This window comes from Solanum dulcamara, chromosome 3 (assembly GCF_947179165.1).
Source record: "Solanum dulcamara chromosome 3, daSolDulc1.2, whole genome shotgun sequence".
NCBI classification, from domain to species: Eukaryota; Viridiplantae; Streptophyta; class Magnoliopsida; order Solanales; family Solanaceae; genus Solanum; species Solanum dulcamara.
Window position 1 is genome coordinate 75,609,806 of NC_077239.1, and position 22,965 is coordinate 75,632,770.

The window sequence follows — 22,965 nt, forward strand, 5'->3', positions numbered from 1 at the left end:
CATACCTCAAACCATCAGTTAAGAGTGAAGCAATTCCACCACTGCACCACAATTTATGTTGGTGGCTTGATCCCACTTACTGCATAGGGAACTGCATGCGTCCATAAAAACATCAAATTAAATAAGGATTTAACCTATATTTACTTTGATAATGTATATAACTATTACATAATCAGTTTAATTTAATTCAGTGTTATATAATTATATCATTGACGGAGAGATAATTTAAGCCTGAAAATAACTGACAAATTTGATGGCTTCAACCCACAATAAAATATTGTAACTTATTGCTTACAAAGTTGGTGCCAAAACGTTTTAAACAAGTTCTTCTTCTGCCACCATCCAAAAGACATGCATTTGCCTCCTATTTTTGATGATCATCAAAGCCGCCATAAGAGTGGAACCATCATCAATCTTGAATTTTTTTCATGACTAAGTCAAAACAATACAATTATTTTAATAATGTTACATATTAAAATATAATACTCGATTTATACGCACAATACAATTATTTATGGAAAATTTACATAAATGTATTACATTAAATTTTTTTTTATCATTTATAGCAATAATATTTTTTTTCATTGAATACTTATAATACAATTATAATACAATTTTAATACATATTAGCGAGAATAAATTATAAAACTCATATAATACAAGTTTTATTCATGAATAATATATTTATCACACACTTTAATACACTTATAATACATTGTGTCAATTTCTTACCAAACAAGCATAATATATTTTAAAACACTTATAATACAGTTATATTGCATGCATAATTCACTTTTAATGCATGATAAATATATCATAATATTGCTATGTATTACTATAAATGATAATAAATAAAAAAATATCGCTAAAATCAGTAATTATTTATTAAAAAGTGTTCTCCTAGTTATTTGTTGCCAAGGCATCAAAATTGATCTGTTAAGGATTAAGGGTGGCGTCAACTTCATAAGTATATTTAACTTTTTTTAAAAAAAAATATATAATAATTCAAAACTGTATTTCTTCCACCTATCGAATTAATTTTTTTTTCCCTTTCTTTATCTATTGGATTAAAATAGTAGCTTATTTGTCAAGAGTGTGCATAGATCTCCTGAACGTGAGACGCTCAAATTTGATTTTCTGCGTCTACACAGAGTTATATTATTATTTTGTAACCTTCCAATTCTTAATTTAAAACTTGGACTAGTTGGACCTAATCATCTCTTGAAATTAAATGGACCTTTGCTTTAAAATTAGTCCTAACATTCTGAAACTAAATGGATCAAAAATTCAACCTTAAAATCATGTTTAAGTTTCATAAAAATGTATTTTTTTAATTAAAATTGTTTAAAAACTATAATTTAGTTAAATATTATGTAGCTTAACATTTTTTTTTGGCGCAATCATAAGAAAATAATTTATAATTCAAAATTTGAACGTCCTTCCTTCGTAAAATTTTAGCTATACTTCTGTCTCTTAACATTTTGAGTTTTCGAAATACTAATCCCAACACATTTAGAATAGGTTCGCTCGGTCAAAGTTAAATCACCCCCATCAAATTTTGATGCGTAATACTAGCTCTTATTAATTAGTCCGGTGAATATTGCTGATTACAGGGATAGGATCACGGCTATTAAACATGATTAAATGGTATATATATCTCAGAATTAGACATTATTTGGAAATAAATGTTCTAAGTTCTTTGGTCATTCCGGATGTATTTTTCCGATACTTACTTCATATCGGATCAAATAGTATTCACTTAGATGTATTTATCATCAATACAATAACATTTTTCTTAAACGACATCGGTAACTGACTAGAGTAACTATCTACCTTGCCAAAAAAGTCCAATTTTTTTTTCTAGATGTTGGACTAAGTACTAAAAATGAAATAACGAGAAATATGAAAGTTAATTTATTTTTATTGTCAGAATTTTTCACTCCGCCACTATATAAAGTAGCTTAGTTTGGGTCATTATTTTGAACCCTCAACAACCTTCTGGAAATCATACCTTAAAAACAAAATGTTAAAGAAAAAAGAAGAAGAAAAAAATATGATTTTCATAATTGGTACATCTGTTAAGGTGGCGTCTATTTTCTAAAGTTGAATATTTTTATACAATTAAAGAAATTCTTTTTATCATTTTTATTTATAAGAAACTGAAACTATTATAGAGATCAGATACTTTTAATTATTTGTAAAACCAAAGACATGTGTTTGCCTCCCACGTTTGATAATCATCAAAGCCATCATGTAGGCAATCTTGTCCTTTTCTTTTCATGACCAAGTCTAAAGTCTTCCGCCGTGAAAAAAGAAAATCAAACATAATATAACATAATGTTATTGTTACAAGACGATCGAAAATGACATCTCATTCTGACAAAAATCAAGATAAGGCAAGTATTGAAGCAACAATGATTTTACTATAGCAGTGTACGACATCTAATATAATGTAGCACTAATAATTTTAATTACTTAAGTTGGATAAAAGAAGCAAAACGCTTGATCAAATTTTGAGATTTCTCAGTTTCAGGATTAGCTAGTTGAAAGCAATGACCTTCACCTTCAACTTCAATGAACTCCAAATTCCCTTTCCAACCACTTTTCTTTAAACCCTCAACGAATTGAATCCCAATTTCTTTTGGAATATACTCATCTTTCTCTGCAAAACACAACAACGATCTTGAGCATCCAAATTGAGACAAACAAGGAGCCTTCTCAGCAAGTGGATTAATCATTGGACTGTGAAGCCCAGCTTCTGATGGTGAGCTAATAACAATCCAATTCTTGTATGATACACTTTGTTCAATGTTCTCAAGTGGAACCAAAAAGTAAGGACAAACAAGAATCGAACCATTTATCGTCACATTTTTATTAATACCACCTTCTTTCCCTGCTCTCATGGCCATGTGATAAACTATGTTGCCACCAGCACTGTCGCCAAATATTGACAATCTACTAAAGTCTCCGTAGTTTTTTAGCCACTGGTCTTCATTAGCATTAGTGAATTTTTCACTAGCATGTGACGCGACCCATTGGAGTGCAGTCCAAGAATCTTCATAAATTGTAGGCACGTCATGCTCGGGGGCTAATCGATACTCTACTGAAATCGCGATTGCGTTCGTTTCAGAAACCAAAATGTTGAGGTAACGTTGGTACGAGTGAAAAAATGCGGATCCAAGAACCAGTCCACCGCCGTGGTAATAGACTAAAATGGGAAGTTTTTGGGTAGAATTGGTTGTGTTTTTTGGAAGGTAAAGTCTAGCAGAAACATGTGGTGAAATTGTGACATCTTTGGAGGAGACACCAGTGGTTGGATCTTCAAGTGATGGGGGTACGTACGTTAATAAATCATTTCTATCATATAAACGATCGACTCGACCGTTCTTATAGATTCTGTACAGACCATCCATTTCAGTCACAATCTCATTATTGTTATTGTCACTGGAATTAGCCATGGAATAATTAGTGTAGAGAGAATTAGAAGATGAGGTATTGTAAAAATGTTGATTTGGGTATAGAAATTTGGAAGAAAGTTGATTTATATAATGGGATTGGATGTCTTTGTTTCTCAGCAGTTGATGACCCATGTAAAGAATATAATTGAGCAAATCTAGATTTAGTGGAGCATGGGTTTAATATTCAAATAATGACCTTTTCGCAAACTTCTACAATTAAAGGGAGAATGATATACTTTGTGGGGCTATAAATTATTTAATTAATGTTAAAATTAAAATTTAATTATTTTTTTACATTTAGAAAGATAATATTCTTTTCAGAATAGATTAAAAAATATATATATATATATATATCACAAAAATTTTAAAAGTTATGTATCCTATTTTTCAGGTTATCGATATTAATTTCCTAAAGAAATGATCCGATAGTTATGATTTCTTACAATATAAAATTATTTAAAATATAACTAATTATATATAGAAGTGGATCGAGGATATTAAGAAGAAGATGTATACTCTATTATGAAAAGACACTACCTCGAATATTCTAGTTCATAATTTGAAACCTCAACAACCTTCTAGAAATCATACATCAAAGTAAAAGAAATGTTTAGAGAAAAGAAGAAAAAGTAATTGCTCGTGAATTCGAAATGAATGGTACGTAATGTATTTGTTGCCAAGGCACTCCCAAAACGCACCATTTTTCAAAATAAGTTTAAATTATACTTATATTTTTTGCGACTAAATTCAGATCGCTTACTTTAGAGTCAATTCACGAGTAGAGCTTTCAACAAAACTTTTTTCATATCAAGACTCAAACTTGAAACTTCTAGTTAAAAATGAAGCAATTTCATCAGTAGACCATAACCCATGTTAGTAAGTTTAAATTATATATATTATTAGCGTAAGGAAGTTTTTCCAATATCAAAGTAAAATAGCTAAAAAAAAAGATCACATATTTTTTCTCAACCAAATACAATTAGATTAATTCTTCTTTTCTTTTTCTTTAACAAAACTAAAACTATTATAGAGATACTTTTAAATTTTTGTAAAACCAGAAGGATACTGTATATATATACTACTCATCTGGCCCCCGGTCATGACATGGATGAGGTAGTATATAGTCAAATTACCGATTAGCCATTAGTAGTCAAATGAGGGAACTAGATACAGACCAAAATATTGATCTTCCTGAGTTGGCTAGGCAACAAATCCACTGTCTATATTCTAGTTATAAAGTAATTAAATAAAAAGAGTAAGAAAAAGGCAGAAAACAAATTAATAATAAGAAGAGAGGAAGAAGACGAATTTAAAATTGTATTTCCACTGATATTTTCTACACAATCTTTCATTTTCTATATTGCCTTATTTATTGGTAAATTGAGGAATGATAAGATGGGACAATTAATAGTGGTAGAATTTGGTAATGAGCAATTTCAAGCGATGGACATCCCCCATTATTTATTTCATAACACTCTCCCTTGAATGTCCACGTGTAATGTGCCTCATTAAAAACTTTACAAGAAACAATATGCATAGTTATTCTGAACACCCATAGTGTTGTGCCTCGTCAAAATCTTACTAGGAAAAACCTAGTGGAAAAAAGCCTAGTGAAGGAAAAAGAGTACACACATCAGGTAATACGCCTTGAGTGTTGCCTTATTAAAAACCTTACTAGGAAAACTCAATGGGACAAAACTTTGGTTAAGAGAAAAAGAGTACAACACATATTTTACTCCCCTGATAAAAACTTCATTTGATATTTTGGAGACGACGCATTTCAATCTTATATCTTAGTTTCTCAAAAATTGATGTTGGTGATGCATTTGTGAATAAATCTACAAAATTATCAATCGAACGAACTTGTTGTACATCAATATCACCATTCTTCTGAAGATCATGCGTGAAGAATAATGTTAGTGAAATATATTTCGTTCTATCTCCTTTTATGAAGTCAACTTTCAATTGAGCTATGCACGCATCATTGTCTTAGAATATAATTGTGAGTAATTTGACATCATTTTTCAGGCTGCATCTTTCTTTGATGAACTGTATCATTGATCTCAACCACACATATTCTCTACTTGCTTAATGAATTGCTATTATTTCAGCATAATTTGAAGAAGTAGCAACAATAGACTGCTCTGTAGATCACAATGATATAGCAGTTCATCCGTATGTAAATAGATAGCCTATTTGAGATCGAGTTTTATGTGGATCTGATAAATAACTTGCATCTGCATAACCAATAAGGTCTGCACAACCTTTGTTAGTATAAAACAAACACATATCAATGGTACCCTTTAGGTATCGCAAAATATACTTGATACCGTTCAAAAGTCTTCGCATTGGGGATGAATTATACCTTGCCAGCAAATTAACAAAAAATATTATATCAAGTCTGGTTGCAATAGCAAGATATATAAGCGCACCAATAGCACTGAGATATGGTACTTCAAGACCAAGAAGTTCTTCATTTTCTTCTAGAGGTTGAAATGGATCTTTATCTACTTCAAGTGACGAACAATCATTGGAATAATTAACGGATGTTCTTTGCCCATGTAAAATCATTTTAAGATTTTCTCAGTTTAGGCAAATTGATGGACAAAAACCCCATCTGTTAAATGTCAATTTGCAGACGCAGACAAAATTTTGTCTTTCCAAGATCTTTCATCTTAAATTCTTTCTTTAGATATTCAATCGCCTTTTGGACCTCTTCAGGGGTTCCAATGAGATTTATGTCATCAACATAAACGGCGAGTATAACAAACTCTGATTTCGTTTTCTTAATAAAACCACATGGACTAATGACATCATTTATATAGTCTTCATTTATTAAGTACTTACTAAGACCATTATACCACATACGCCCTGATTATTTTAGACCATATAATGATCTTTGCAATTTCATTGAGTATATCTCCCGAGACTTATTACACGCTTCAGGCAATTTTAATTCTTCTGAGATTTTCATGTAAATTTCATTATCAAGTGAACCATAAAGGTAAGATGTAACTACATCCATTAGATGTATTTTAAGATTTTTATGTACAGCTAAACTAATGAGATATCAAAAAATTATTTCATCCAAAACTGGAGAATATGTTTCTTCATAGTAGACCCCGAGTTTTTGAGAGAATCCTTGTGCAACAAGGCATGCCTTGTATCTTACAATTTCATTTCTCTCATTTTATTTTCGCACAAAACTCATTTATAGCCAACTGGTTTTACACCATCAGGGGTTTGGACTACAGGTCCAAAAACCTCTTGTTTAGCAAGTGAGTTTAATTCTGATTGAATTACCTTTTGTCATTCTAGCCAATCACATCTACGTCGACATTCTTCGATGAATTTAGTCTCAAGACTTTCACTATCTTGCATGAGGTTAAATGCAACATTATATTCAAAAATATTATCCACCATAATTTTCGATCGATCTAAATTTATCTCATCACCAGTAGAACTTATTGAAAGTTCTTCAATCACTTGAGTCTCAAGTTCACTGATTTCTTCAGAAATATCAGAATTACTCAAATGTTGACCTTCTTTGGGAGGTTCTTGTGTAGTATCATCTTTATTATTCTTTATATTTCTCTTTCTAGGATTTTTATTCTTTGAACCCAATGGTCTACCACGCTTCAGGCGTGTTTGGAATTCAGAAGCTATGATACTAGTAGATGGTCCTTTTGGGACATCAATTCGGATAGGCACATGACCAACTACTAATTGTGACGGAAAGTTTTATTATAATATGTCGGTTTGAGACGTACAAGTGTTGTTGTATGTAAGATAGCATGACCCCAAATAGTAATTGATAATTTTGTTTTCATTAGTAGAGGTCTTGCTATCAATTATGGGCGCTTAATAAATGACTCTGTAAGGCCATTTTGAATATGAACATGAGCAACAGGATGTTCAATTTTTATCCCAATTGATAAGCAATAATCATAAAAAACTTGGGATGTAAATTCTCCAGCATTATCAAGGCAAATGATCTTAATTGGATAATCTAAGAATTGGGCCTTTAATCTTATTATTTGTGCTAACAACTTCGCAAACGTTAGATTGCGAGATTATAAGAGGCACACATAAGATCATCTAGATGATGCATCTATTAGGACCATAAAATATCTAAACAATCCACTAGGTGGATGAATAGGTCCATATATATATCCATGTATACGCTCTAAAAAATAAGAAGATTCGATGTCAAACTTCAGCGTCGATGGTGTGGCAATTAATTTGCCTTGACAACTAGCAGCATATGAAAATTCATCATTCATAAGAAGCTTCTGGTTCTTTAACGGATGTCCAGCTGAATTTTCAAGGATTTGTCTCATCATTATTGATCCAGGATGACCTATTCGATCATGTCATAGCACAAATGTATATAGATTAGTAAACTGCTGCTTTACGATCAAATGTGCTTCAATTGCACTAATTTTGCATAATATAGACTAGACAACAAAGTGGTAATTTTTCCAAAATATATTTTTGGCCTGAGACACTCTTGGTTATACCAAGATATTCAGTATTCATTTTATTTAATGTCTCAACGTGATATTCATTTCTGTGGATATCTTTAAAACTTAACAAGTTTCTTGAAGATTTTTGAAGAGAATAGTGCATCTTCTATACAATTTTTGTCCCTTTAGGCAGAAATATAGAAGCTCTTTCGGAGCCTTTAATTATTTTTTAATTACCAGAAATTGTACTAACATTTGCTTTTCTTCTAAACAAGTTAAAAAAATGTTTCTAGTCTTTAAAAATGGTATGAGTTGTTCCACTATCAATTACACAAATAACCTCGTAATTGATCATTGATCCAAATAAAATTTGAGGCATATCTATATCTTTCTTCAAAAAAAAAAAGTAAATATTATAATTAAAACATGGCTCATTACACAAATTTTATTTATTTATATGGATTAGAAAAATACAAGCATATTATTTAGTACATACAACTGAAAAAAAATTATTTAAATATTATCATGGTTATCGATATTCATATTTCCTTCAGAAAAATTGAAGAAATCTTCTACATCCAGATGCATAGGCTCAATATTATCCTCAGAGATAAAGATTGTCTCTGGATTATTTTCTGTCCTCTTCAAGAATGTCTGATATAGCTGAACCAGATATTTTGATGACCGGCAAGTCTGCGACCAGTGCCCCGTACTTCTACATCTATGACATATATTTTCTAAATTTTTCTTTGGTAAAGCTTCGGGCTTTTCACTCTTCTTTTTGTACTGCTGATCATTTCTCGGTGTCAGCCGAGCATCATGATTATAATTTCTTCTTCTATCACGACCATGACCATGATTGGGGTCATGACCTCTTTCTTGTTGATTATAATTTGTCTGATTCACTTCAGAGAGTGACAAAGAACCAACGGGCCGACTACCATGATTTTTCATTAGCAATTCGTTGTGGCGTTCAGCTATTAGAAGGTGAGAAAGTAATTCAGAATATTTTTTAACCCCTTTTCGTGATATTGCTGCTGTAGGAGCATATTCGCGGGTGGAAATGTAGAGTATGTTTTTTCAAGTTTATCTTGCTCAGTGATTTCTTTTTCGCATAAATTTAACTGAGTTATAATTCTAAACAAAGCACAATTATATTCAGTGATATTTTTAAAATCCATTTATCTCAAATTTAGCCAATCATGACGTGTTTGTGGAAGGATGACTAATTTCAGTTGGTCATATCCTTATTTTAGATTCTTCCACAATTTAAGGGGGTCATTTAATGTAATGTACTGTAATTTTGATCCCTCATCAAGATGGTGGCGGAGAAATATCATTGTTTTGACACGGTCTTGACTAGATGCTGTATTGTCATCTTTGATGGTGTTTGTCAGACCCATCGATTTTAGATATATTTCGGCATCTAGTGCTCATGATGAGTAGCCGTTTCCAAATATATTAAGAGCAATATATTCAAGTTTAGAAATATTAGACATTTTAAGAAAATTGTTTTTACCCCTTTTGTTACCTTCTTAAAAATGTAGCTCAAAGCGATAGAGGCTCGTACTGATAACGTGTTATAAAATAAACTAACAGCGATGGAGACTCGTACTGATAACGTGTTATAAAATAAACTAACTTCACAAAATAAGGAGAAAAATAAAATAAGAGAAAGAGAGAGTTCGTATCAGTGTGTATGTATTATTGTGCTAACACGTCTATTTATAGTCAATATAGAAGGTAGATAGCAAATTGAAATTTGCTAACAATTGGGCAAGTTGGGTGGGCCCCACATGAGAAAATGACGTCCATTATTACTTTTTAACAATGTAAAATTATTAACGGATACTTTAATTATGACTTTTTACGATGTAAGACTTTTTAACAGCTAATTAATTAGGCAACCAACTTATTACATTCGCTAAGTTACGCTGATTAAATATATGACGTAGATCATAATCAAATAAATTTCTTTTTAAATAAGTTGATTGAGTAAAATTATCTATTGTCATTATTTAAAATTCATCCAAAATAAACGGATCGGTTTATAGTTATATGATTTATAAAATATCTGTCATTATCCTCCCAATAGTAGGTGATCGAACAACGAGAAAATGGAAGGGTTGAAATATCTAATGTCTGATATTTCAAAAACTTCTAGAAATTATGTTGGAAAAATAATTATTTTAATATTTTAAAAGAATTACTATTATTTTTAATATTTGCATTAATATTTCATCATACAGTTGCTGCAAAATTGAATTGCCTTGAAGGTATTCATTATGACAAATTCGGCATTTGACAAACGTTTCTTTTAATTTGATCCATTTTTAACCGATTATAATCTTCTCTCTTTATTGTCATTATTTTTTTCATTTATTGACATTAAGAGATGATTTTATACATTAGAGTATTCTTGTTTATTCAGCCATCTCATTCTCACTTATATAAATTCTCAATTTTTTTTTAACAGAGTAAAACAGATTTGCAATTAATCTCTTCCTTTTCTCTACTTTTTTGCTGAATTTTATATTATTTAAATTTTGTTATTTAAGTTAGTTTTACTCCTGTTATTTTCATGACTGTACAACAATTTTTTCAACAAATTATACCTCAAAAGAAAAGTCAAAGAAAGGAAAGAGAAAATTCTAAGGTGCTCGTAAATTTGGAATGGTAACAAAAGTGTACCATTTAAATACAGAAAACTTACGCAAAATATACCATATTAATAAAATATTTATTATTTATAGTAATGATATTTTTTTTATTGGACATTTATAATATACTTTTAATACATATTAGCGAGAATAATTTATAAAACTCATATAATACAAGTTTTATTCATGAATAATATATTTATCACATATTTTAATACACTTATAATACATTGTGTCAATTTCTTACCAAACAAGCATAATATATTTGAAAACACTTATAATGTATTTATATTGCATGTATAATTCACTTTTAATATATGATAAATATATTATAATATTGTTACGTATTACTATAAATGGTAATAAAAAAAGAAAAAGAGAGTTCATATCAGTGTGTATGTATTATTGTGCTAACACGGCTATTTATAGTCAATATAGAAGGTACAAAGCAAATTGCAATTTGCTAACAATTGGGCAAGTTGGGTGAGGCCCACATGAATAAATGACATCCATTATTACTTTTTAACAATATAAAATTATTAACAGGTACTTTAATTATGACTTCTGTAAGACTTTTTAACAGCTAATTAATTAGGCAACCAACTTATTGCATTCGCTAAGTTACGCCGATTAAATAAATGACGTAGATCATAATAAAAAAATTTCTTTTTAAATAAATTGATTGAGTAAAATTATCTATTGTCATTATTTAAAATTCATCCAAAATAAACGAATCGGCTTATATGATTTATAAAATATCTGTCATTATCCTCCCAATAGTAGGTGATCGAACAATGAGAAAATGGAAGGGTTGAAATTATCTATTGTCGTTATTTAAAATTCATCCAAAACGTTTTAAACAAGTTCTTCTTCTGCCACCATCCAAAAGACATGCATTTGCCTCCTATTTTTGATCATCAAAGCCGCCATAAGAGTGGAACCATCATCAATCTTGAATTTTTTTCATGACTAAGTCAAAACAATACAATTATTTTAATAATGTTACATATTAAAATATAATACTCGATTTATACGCACAATACAATTATTTAAATAATGGATGTTCAATTAACCATCCCTTGATCGTTGTACTGATTAGTGTAATTTTCCAAATTAAATGATGCACTACAAATTGGGGCTTCCTTTTCAGAATTACCCACATATCGAAACATGGCAAAAGAAAGAAAATATATTTGTACGATCAAAACCATCAAGTAATGATCTTAAGGTGCGTTTGGTCCCATGTTCCTAAATATTCCCAGCAAGTTATTTTTGGGTGAAGTTTTATTATGTGTTTGGCCACAAATTTTTAAAAGTTTTGGTGAAGTTTCAAAAAATATTATTTTATATCTGTAAGTTTTAAAAATTATTTAAAATACCCACAAGTTTGTGTTATTATTTTATAATGAACGTGTTTCGTTAAAAAAAAACTTATAACATAATTGATAACAATTAAAAAAAATAACAATATGGGCAAGAGTAATACATTAATCGAATTAAAAACAAATTGTTTTTTTTTCCCAATCTTGTTACACAAACTATTTTTTTTATAAAATCTTTCCACATTGTACAAACAATCTCTTCCAGACAAGCTTTCATTTCTAGATCAAATGACTGAAAAGACGAAGCAATGAAGTAAGTTGGTAGATAAATATTTAGTGGGAATTAATAAATGATGGGTGTTTTTATAAAATATAAAAATTTGGAGTAATTTTTAAATTTTTAAAACTTCCAAGTCTCCAAGTTCTAGTTTTTTTCTAGAACTTGGGATTTTTGCCAAATATATTTGCCAAGTAATGACAAATTATATGGACAAACACTAATTGCCAAGAAATTTTCAAGTTTTTCTCAAAAACTGCTTGGGGCAAACTGAAGACCATGCAAGTTGAAGCTTATTGATTACATACTAAATAATAATTAATATTAGTACCAAATTGATAGTTGAAATGTTTTCTGCAATACTTGCTAGTAAGCGCGAACTTACGTTGAATGTCCTTTCTAAAGACACTCATTTAATTGATGAATCTTTATTTGCTTTACTTGTTCAAGAAGACAAAATGAAACTATTTTTGATTTATCAGTTGAAATTTATGAGATTGATATTAGAAGGTTGTATATCGATTTTAATATTATTTGGAGTTGATTTAAATTAATTTTAATGTAAAGCATGTTGGTGAAATTTTTACACAACAAATTATAATGATCCATCAAAATTTTATGGTCAAATCTTGTGATTTGTCAAACAAATTTGGCCAACGTTTTGTAAATCGCGAAGATTTATGACCAAAGTTCTGGTGATATATCCAGGGTTGGCCAAAAATCTTGATGATTATGGTGACAAGTTAAGTTTTATCCATCAATTTATATTTTTTTTATGATTCACCAAGATTTTGTTACAAAAATTTGGCTGACGAATCTAACTTTGCAAATAAAAAATAAATAAACGGAATTAAAAATTTAAATAATGGCATCAAAATATCCTATTTGTGAAATTCTGCGGCTAGTAGGGCAAAATTTGCTTTATAACATTGGATAGTTGTATAACAAAAGATCATAGTAAGTATAATTAGGACTACAGATTTCTCTCTAAATGAAAAGTAGGGACAAAAATTAAAGATCGCCATAAAATAGAGATTACCTGTGCAAAAACTTGTCAATTAAATGGGATTTGGCTAAAGTTTTTTCGGCCCATTTAAAAGTGAGGTTTAAAGTCCAACCTCACTTGATCCGCTAGCATGAAGGATTGGGCCGAGGCCGACCCGTTATGGAAAAAATAATAAATTAAATAAAAATGCCCAAAAATTGAAATTAAGCTAAAATAATAAAGAAACGACCAAAGGCCAAGACACCAACAATTACTCATACCAACACCACGTGGCATAAGCTTGGATGGGCGATGTGGTCTAGGTTGCTTTGACATGTTCTTTTAGACATTTATATTTTTTAATTTTGACGTGCATAAGTCAATATTTAAATTTGTATAAAATTTAATAAGTAGATATATATATTCTACGTTGAACTAATTTGTATTATATCACGTAAAATATATATATATATATATATCTATTTATTTGATTTTATATAAATTTATTTATCTACTTATGCACATCAAAAATTAAAAAATATAGATACCCGCGAAGACCAAACGTATTATGTCAATTTTTAATATTTCAAAAACTTTTGACTTCGTGTTACACGAGAAAAAAGAATTTAAAAATGACAAACAAAATTATGCTTTTGTTTGCTCGTCGTGGCTTCCAATCAATTCGAATCCATAAATAGGAGAGGATTAGGAAGAATTAAATTTCACAATGTAGAGTTTAACGTTGCTTCAAATCTTTTTGAGATTACGAGTCCGTTTGGATGAGCTTAAAAAAAGTAATTTTTATGTATTCAGTATTTTTAGAACTTTAAAGTAAAGTTATTTTTATAAATAAGCAGTTGAGTGTTTGGATAAAAGTGCTTATGTTGAAAATAAGTGTTTGAATTTTAGGGTTAAAAGAATAAAAATGGTAGTTTGGGAATTTAGTTAAAATATAAGGGATATAAAAGTAATTTTCATGGTCAAACATAATGGTTTTAAGCACTTAGAAAAAAAAATTAGAAATCCTAACTTTTCAAAGAACTTTATGACTTAAAGTTAATAGGCAAACACGTTCAAAAGCTAAAAAAGAGTTTATAAGTTGGTTTGACCAACTTAAAGCCCATCCAAAGAGGCTCTATAAGTTTTTTTTTTGTTTATTCATAGTTTGGTAAAGACATTCGATCACTAATTAAAAGATTAATATACGTTATTTTTTGTTTATTCGTAATTTGGTGAAAAGAGTCGATCACTAATTGCAGTAATTTGTTTAAACACTTTGGAACTTCTTGATTTTCATTTTCTTTAGATTTGAGCATTTTAAAGTTGAAGTGCCATCTTGTATAGCAGGTAGTTTTATATCTTCCAAGTTCCATCTCGTTTTACACGAACTATATCACTACTGGAAAAAGTCAAAACAATCATGAAATTTAAGAAAATAAAAAATAAATTGATTTTCTAAAGATATATAAAATATATCAAATGTTCTTTATTTTTGTGGTTTAAAACATGTCATATAAAAAGTTAAAATAAAAAAGTTACCAAAAAAATGAAAGATATATTTTTTTTAAAATGGATTAAAAAGATAAAATAAAACAAACAAATTGAAATAAATGAATTTACGTTGTATTCATTAAAATTATCTAAGCTATTGTTTGGTCATAAATGTTAGGAGTATATTTTTTTAAAAAATCTATTTTCAAAAATATCTATTTGGCCATGAAATGTGAGTCATTTTTTGGATTTTAGGGACTCATACTCATAAAACTTTAAATTTTTTATAATTACAATGAATATCCAAACACAATTTGAAACTCAAAATTTTAATTTCAAATCTATGGTCAAAAGCTAAATATTTTATTTTAAATTTTTGAATGCAAAAATATTTTTTTAGTTGTCCATTTAATGTTCGATGTCAATATTGAATCCTGGATTAAATTCACATGTCTGGAATTCAAATCCTGAGACCTTAACCAAATTGAAACAGTCCACCATTGGTGTAGTTTACATTTTACTACATTATCATATTCATCACTCTTTTTTTCCTCTTTCAATTTAGAAACAAAATTAATTATTTTTTTAAGGAAAAAAAAGAAAAGAATTACCTACTCCGCAAATGGCAGCAAAGTGAAGCAGGCTGACCTGGTTCATTCCCGCGTTCCTTCACCCCCAAAAAAACAAAAAACAATGGCCTTAATCCAACTTTGATTCTTTCCTCTTCACCAACTTCACCTCTATTTCTCCAAATTTCTATTCTTTTCTTGCTAAACTCACCCAAACGACTCATTCAACTGTCCCACACCACCTAAAAATCAACCTTTTTTTCTCAAAATCCTCACATGACTCTCTGTTTCTTCAATCATCATCAGTAACCATGTCTTTCTTCTATTTCTCTCTCCTTTTCTCCCTTTTTTTCTTCCCTTGTCTTTCTCAATCCCTTAGAGGTAAACCCCTTTTTCCCATTTCATCAAACCCCTTTGAAAAATTTGATCTTTTTTTTCAAGATTTCAACTTTTCTTGTTTTTTTTGGTTGTTGATTTCAGGTGTTCTGATTGATTGTGGTGCTGTAGTTGATTCTGTGGTTAATGAGCAAAAGTGGTTGTCGGATACTGGTTTCGTATCAGCAGGAACACCCAAGAATCTTACAGTTGATGTTCTTGATTATACACTGTCAACTGTCCGTACATTTCCACTGCAGAACAATGTTTTCAAGAAATTCTGTTATGAGGTTCCTGTTTATCGTGGAGGGAAATACTTGGTTAGGACAACGTATTTCTATGGTGGGGTTAATGAGAATTTGAATCCTCCTGTGTTTGATCAGATTGTTGATGGAACTTTTTGGAGTCCAGTGAATACAACTGAGGATTATTGGCATGGAATGTCTTCATATTATGAAGGGATTTTTAAGGCTGTAGGGAAGACTATGAGTGTGTGTTTGGCTGCCAATAGTTTTACGGATTCTGACCCTTTTATATCTGCTTTGGAACTTGTTTTAGTGTCGGATTCGTTGTATAATTCTACAGATTTTAACATTTATGGATTGACTTTGATTACAAGGAGCAGTTTTGGAAACAATGGATCAATTATCAGGTAAGTTGATTCACCTATCTGTACCTGAAGTTGTTAGCTTTGACTATAAAAGATTTGTTTTGATTTGATTTAGTTGGTATTTGAGTTCCAATATGATTCCTAAATTTCGAGATTCCACTTACAATGCAATTCAAATACTTGCAGTTTATGTAGAAGTGAATCCCAATTTAGGATTTAAAATGGTTAACAATTTGTGTATTTCAATCCCTATTGACCATCGACTTGCACCTGAACTTTAAGAATTTAGAAGTTCTTTCAACTTTCAACATAGATACATTTATATCTGCTGTAATTTGGTTCAACTAGTCTGAATAACTCTTTTGATCACAATGTGAATTGAAACCTTTGAGGCTTTAAGTTCTTTCATATTGCTCATTTGGAATAGGTTATGGACTGCAGCGGAATCTATCTTTTCCAGCGTCTAAATTTATTACAAGGAAGATAGAAAAATGCATATCATTTTGAGCGTGTTCCTGAAAATTGTTCTCAGGCTTAGCTTAAGCAATTAAAATACCACCCCTTGTATATATAGTTGATAAACTGTCTGAATGCAAATATACTCAAGTCTATTTGGTTACTAGTTTTATAGTGGTTGTTAGAGGAATTAGTATCTGATTATATCATCCATGTTTAAACAAACGTGTTTCTTTCGTTTATGTTTATCATAACTTCAAGCATTTTAACCTGCCAGATATCCTGACGATGAATTTGATCGTTACTGGGGGCCCTATGGACAACATTCTCCTGCAGAAAGTTTCAGTCATGTTTCTGTTTCTGGTATCTGGAATCACCCCCCTGCAAAAGTATTTCAGACACGGTTAGCACTCCATAAGCTCGAAGCTATGGAGTTATTATGGCCTCCAGCACCTCTCCCAAACGCAACATATTATATAGCTCTTTACTTTGCTGATGATCAAGATTCATTCTCAGGAAGAGCTTTCAACATAAGCATAAATGATATAGTGTTTTATCCCAACCTTAATGTTACCTCGGCTGGCATGGTTGTATTTGCAAGTCAGTGGCTTCTGTCTGGTATTACAAAGATAACTTTAACTCCTCTGTTTGGATCAAATATTGGTCCGTTGATTAATGCTGGAGAGGTTTTTGAAGTGTTGCCCCTTGGAGGAAAAACTCATACTCGAGACGGTAATATGCTTTTCTTGCTTCGAATATAAACCTATCACTTGTATAAGTATGAGCTGTCTTCTAGGATTGCTTTTTACCTCATTTTCTGTAGATTAATTAACTCAGCTACATCAATGTGATATATTTCTTACTGCAGTGATAGCTCTGGAAAAATTGAAGGAGAGTTTCAAGAATCCTCCAGCAGATTGGAATGGTGATCCATGTTTACCCCCTCAATACCAATGGACTGGAGTTACATGTGTTGGAGGACCACGAATTCGTGTTACTTCTTTGTGAGTTCATATGTCTCTTACTTCATGAGCCTCAAACTCCCCCACACTGCTCGCCTTATCCCCGATCCAAATTATGCTTGTCCAAGTGATTCTACCTGTTAACTTGTGTTCCTCTCTCTTTTGTCTGCAGAAACCTAACAAGCATGGGTCTTTCTGGGTCAATTTCACCTAGCATTGCCAGATTGACAGCATTGAGTGGCATGTATGTGAATATAAATTTCTTAGTGCTCATATATTGATGGATGCAAATAGTTTTTTTAACAGTCTTTTACTTATCACAGATGGCTTGCCAATAATAATTTGACGGGATCTATCCCAGATTTGAGCTCATTGAGTTTCCTGGAGACTCTGTAAGTTACACTTTGGTTTCTTTTGTTCTTTTTCTAATTTGCTGCTGCAATAATGCAATTTTTAATTATTGCCCAAGCTTTTGTGAAGAAAGTAAAAATAAAACAAAAACTTGTGTAATTAAGTGCGTCTATTCCTAATACTCATGTCTTTTATTTCAGACACTTGGAAGACAATCAGCTTAGTGGAGAAATTCCGCCATCTCTTGGAAACATTAAGAGCCTTAACGAAATGTAAGTTCGGTTTTCCATAATAAAACAAAATGAGTATGATACATAATCGATTTTGCCCCCTCTGTTTGCATAGATATCAATTAGTAATCTTCAACACTTCTGTTTTACTCAATTATAGTTGCCCTATGATGTTAGTATAAGTACACTTTTTTCTCAAGTATAGTGGCCCTATGATGCTAGTATAATATAACCACCTCAACGGATTTGCTAGATCTTCTCTCTGTCGGGAAGTGAGTGATGGGGCTACACAGCGTCATTAGGCACATGCTAAGCAAGGGTATTAGGACTGCTGGATCAATAGACAGGTAAATGTGGCTATGCAGCGAGGAATTAATCAAGTACCTCAAATAGTATCTCTTAAGTGGTTTTCTCTTGGTATAGAGAGCATTTTCAAAAAGATTGAAGTAGGTTTTAGGAAAATTTGTGTCAGATAAATTGATATATTCATCCATTGATCTCGTTAATGTGAGAATCCAACTGTCAAATTGAGGTTTTCATCACTTACGAGTGAGATGAGCTTTCCGCCTGCACATACTGTAATTTCATAGATCAATTGCTCAAGTTGGAAAAGGAAAGATAGCTCAAAGGAATAACAAGCAAAAAGGTACTGCTTGAAAATATGTCTAAACGCCGAGAAAGGAGTAGGAAATCCTAGACACATACTAGGAGACACTAGAAATTTGTGCCCTTGTGTTTCAGGTTTTGAGAATTTTGGAGACTAATATACAGCCATTTAGAATCCTAAAAGTGAAGTGTACTGAAATACTTCACCGCTTTCCCGAAGTTGCTAAAATTGTCGGATCATATAATCTTGGTTACTCTAAAACTGAGAGACGTACTTATTGACCTTTGTATTCATCTGCCACCTAGTTCTAATATTTAGACTACTGCAAAAAATTTGAGGGACATGAGAAATAGGATCACAGAATTTAACAGATAATAGTTCTAGTTTATGGATGCAAGTGATGAGGCTGTTAGGGTAAATAATAATTCTCAAACAAAGAAAGCAATGATCTATGTTACCACAGCTGTACATAGCTAAAATTATTCTGGTTCGCTTCAGCAACAGGATCTCTATCGGGCGAAATCACCATTAGAGCCCACGAGATAATACTCATTTCATAGAGCTTCCACTACAAACCACACATTTGATCAGAGCTCATAGAAACTATTGTATGAAAATCTGATGTTCTAAAGTCCTTACCTTGAGCATCCTTGACTGCTTTAGACATAACTTTTCTCATAGAATTTCATTTCACAAGGTACAGATTCTAATTATGTTTTTTTCTTTTCTAACTGACCACAATAGAGATACGTTTATGATATCAAATGCAAATTTAAAGAGAATTAAAAGATAGATGAATCGGTTTGCATGTGTGTCTGAAACATATCTTTTTTTTCTTTTTGAAATAGTTATACATTTTGTCAGGTCAGTTGAATATTAGTGTATGCCTGGGAATCTTGCGCGTTCACATCGATCCCAAAAACATCATTTATAGTTCATAGCTGAAGAATCAGGAAAAATGTTTAACCTATTCTTGACATTATTTCACACAATCCTTTACCTTCCATTCCACATGATTTTTAACCTAAAGAAGCTCAGTTAAATTATTATTTTTGTCAAGTTAAGCACAGATGTTATATCGTCATATGACATATTGTAAGTCGATGTCCTGCAAAGGATGCCATCAAGGAACTTGCTTGATGTTGTATATGCTCATCTGATATTATGCTGAGGTTAAGTGAATGACACATTATTATTTGTTGCAGTTTCTTGCAGAACAATAATTTGTCTGGTCAGATACCAAGTAGTCTTCTCGGAAAATCAACGATGAATCTCAGGTAATGAATCATTCGTCACAATAGTTTTTCGTTGCTTTTGCCTTTTGCTTTTTGTTCAAATACTAAACAAATTGCTCTGTTGCTTTAATTGTAGGACCACACCTGGGAATCCATTGTTGTCACAGCCCCCTAAATGAGGAGATTGTCCTTGCTCCTTTGGACATTTAAAAGTATAAAATATTCAGTTTTTGGCTTTAGATTTCAGAACCTCCAGTTCCTTTTTTTCAATATTTTAAAATTTTCGTGAAAAGAAAAATCTTCAAAGCTTATTTTGTTGGAACTCCGGAATACACTTACCAAGACTAACTATTCAAATTGGTTTGCCAGCACATTGTCTGCCCAAGTAGTTTAGTAAAATTGAATTTTGCTATAATTTTTTGTGTTCATAGCTGTATGTACAGTCATTGAAGTTTTCAATTCTGTATTTTTATCCTTCTGTAACTTTGCTTTTGATTCATACATATGCTGAAACTCAATTGTATAAACATGTTTGTAACTTGTTTATTATTGAAGTAACGCAAGAGTTTTTCTGTTGATTGCTGTAAAGATATGACAATTGGACGTAACTCAATCCAAAAGCTAGCTCTTGTGGGGAGATTAACCAAATCGATATAAGTCACCAGTTCGTTCTCCAATCATTATGAGACTATAATCCACTGTAACACCTAACACCTCTTTCACATCCAGGCTCAATTAGAGCATGGATTGGAAGCCTAAATGGGGATGAATCTGACTCTGATATCATGTAAAGATATGACACCTAAGCAGTGGCGGAGCTAGGATTTTGACTAAGAGGATTCAAAATCTGAAAAAGTAGACACACGAACTAGTCGAAGGGGGTTTGACATCTACTATATATACATAAAAAAATTATTTTAATCATATATAAATAGTATAATTTTCTGACGAATGAGGTTCGGATCAACCCCTAACCCCAAGGTGGCTCCGCCACTGCACCTGAGCCTGAATCAACCCCAAAATTAAAATAGGCTCAGGTGTGATATCATTAACATTGTGAAGTGAATTACTTTGTTCTATTCCTTCTACATGAAACCATCAATGAAGAATATGCCCAAAAAATTGCAAAAAATTAGAGAGTATCGTAAACTTTCACAATTCCGAAAGAAATTCAAGAGGCGTATGCCTTGTTGGTTCACTATTTCTTTGCATGAAAACAAAAGCTAGAAATGTTAGATTACAATAACTCTTGATAAACTAGATGGAATAAGTTTCACATACATTACATTACAAGAAATGAACACATCAAAATGCTAAGGTAAATTCCTATGACAAAAACATGTAATCTAAACTCATGAAAAAGGATGAAATTAAAAGAAGCTTCGAAACCAAATCGAATAGAAAGAACATCTCTACACAATGACCAACAATGGCTAAATTCTTTCAATTGCTCTTCCTTTTTTCTTAAGTGAAAACAGAGGTGGCAATGCAGTGTTTTTCCCCTGTGAGCAAATTGGCACATGAAGCACAGGTCTAACTCTTAAAGTTTCTGATTTACACCTCTCTAATCCTTTCTTAATCCTCTTCACATGTTTCTCTTTGATTGCTTGCCCTTTGCTTTTTTCATTATCAGCAAGTGAACTTGAAGAAGAAGAAGAAGAGGAAGAAGTCGAAGAAGAAGGTGATAATGAAGAAGCTCTTTTCTGTTTCAATCTTAGTAACTCTTTCCATAAAACAGTGCATTTTGGTGGCCTAGGAGAAGGATCTTCATCAATAAACCAATTTATTGGCCTAGTAGTGTCTTCCTTACTCTTCATGACATCGGTATTGTTCAATATTTCCTCTTCAGCTTTTAAACTAATTTTGTTGAGCTTTTCAGCATAATGCATTTGCCAATAGGGACGTAACTTACCCTCGAAGAAAAGCTCGTCTGCTGTGATCATGTTTTCGTTGGTTAACTTGCTCGAGAGGAACTCGAATTCAGCTGTACTTCGTGTTGATCTCTCTTGTTGATCTTTTCGCTCTTTCTCACCTTGTGCATTTGGAGTAATGGATATGAAGTCTTTCTCATCAAGAAATTCTGAAGAGAAGGAAATTCGTGGACTAGACGTTGGCTCATCGGATCTAATGGTGCCTTCTATGGAAACCATGTTACTAAGGGGAAAAAGAGAGACTTGAGGGAAATGTAGCTTGCTGGATAAAGAAAACAACTTAAGTTTGTTGTGTGTTTTATAAGGGCAGGGAATTGTTTACGAGTAATGAATGGCATTTGTGTGTGCTGTTGTATTTGGTAAGACTCTTATGAGGGGTTCTTTGTTATATTTGCTAGTAGTAGTAAATGTTTATGGACAGTGAGAATATTTAAACTAAGTGGTCTGGAGAAGCAGAAACAAATGAAGTAAGTTTATGTATTAGAATATGGGAACAGCACATGAACACCCTTTGGAGCTAAAGACAAGCTTTTTTCTACTATGGCATCTTAGTGTCTTTTGATGGATTCAAATTTTTAGTAGCATAGGACAATAAAGTTCTTTGATAATTGTTCTTACTTCTGTTTTTCAACTACTATGGCATCAAACTTCTCTTGCTTGTTGTTTTTGAGTGGATGCGCTAGTGAGGTCGTGCGAGTAGTTGACTATAGGGGGTATGAGGAAATGTAGAGGTAGGTTAAAGAAGTATTTGGAAAGGTGATTATACAAAGACATGACACGCTTGTAACTTTCTGAAGACATGACCCTTGATAGGAGGATATGAAGGTCAATGATTAAGGTAAAAGATTAGTAGGTAGTCGAGCGTTGTCTAATTTTTCTTGTCAATATTACTATCGTTACTCACATACTTTTTCTTTGATTTTATCATTACTTGGTGTTTCTTTGGCTTCGGTTATCGCATTTTGTGTTGTTGCTACTAT

General features: G+C 31.5%; 3 protein-coding genes across 3 annotated transcripts; 1 reads left to right on the top strand and 2 right to left on the bottom strand.

Annotated features, from left to right (window-relative positions):
- Positions 1-2,245: 2,245 nt before the first annotated feature.
- Positions 2,246-3,690, bottom strand: LOC129881803 (2-hydroxyisoflavanone dehydratase-like). The gene has a single exon (XM_055955911.1). It carries the CDS (start codon positions 3,588-3,590, stop codon positions 2,472-2,474), a length of 1,119 nt encoding a protein of 372 aa, XP_055811886.1. The 5' UTR covers positions 3,591-3,690; the 3' UTR covers positions 2,246-2,471.
- Positions 3,691-15,273: 11,583 nt separating this feature from the next.
- On the top strand, positions 15,274-20,632 carry LOC129882987 (probable LRR receptor-like serine/threonine-protein kinase At1g67720). Its single transcript, XM_055957516.1, has 9 exons — positions 15,274-15,609; positions 15,709-16,255; positions 16,947-17,401; positions 17,538-17,673; positions 17,804-17,875; positions 17,955-18,023; positions 18,183-18,254; positions 20,025-20,096; positions 20,191-20,632. The coding sequence occupies exons 1-9, from the start codon at positions 15,540-15,542 to the stop codon at positions 20,231-20,233; spliced, it is 1,536 nt and encodes a 511-aa protein (XP_055813491.1). The 5' UTR covers positions 15,274-15,539; the 3' UTR covers positions 20,234-20,632.
- A 605-nt stretch (positions 20,633-21,237) lies between these two features.
- LOC129881806 (uncharacterized) lies at positions 21,238-22,490 on the bottom strand. The gene has a single exon (XM_055955912.1). It carries the CDS (start codon positions 22,202-22,204, stop codon positions 21,488-21,490), a length of 717 nt encoding a protein of 238 aa, XP_055811887.1. The 5' UTR covers positions 22,205-22,490; the 3' UTR covers positions 21,238-21,487.
- Between the last annotated feature and the right edge of the window lie 475 nt (positions 22,491-22,965).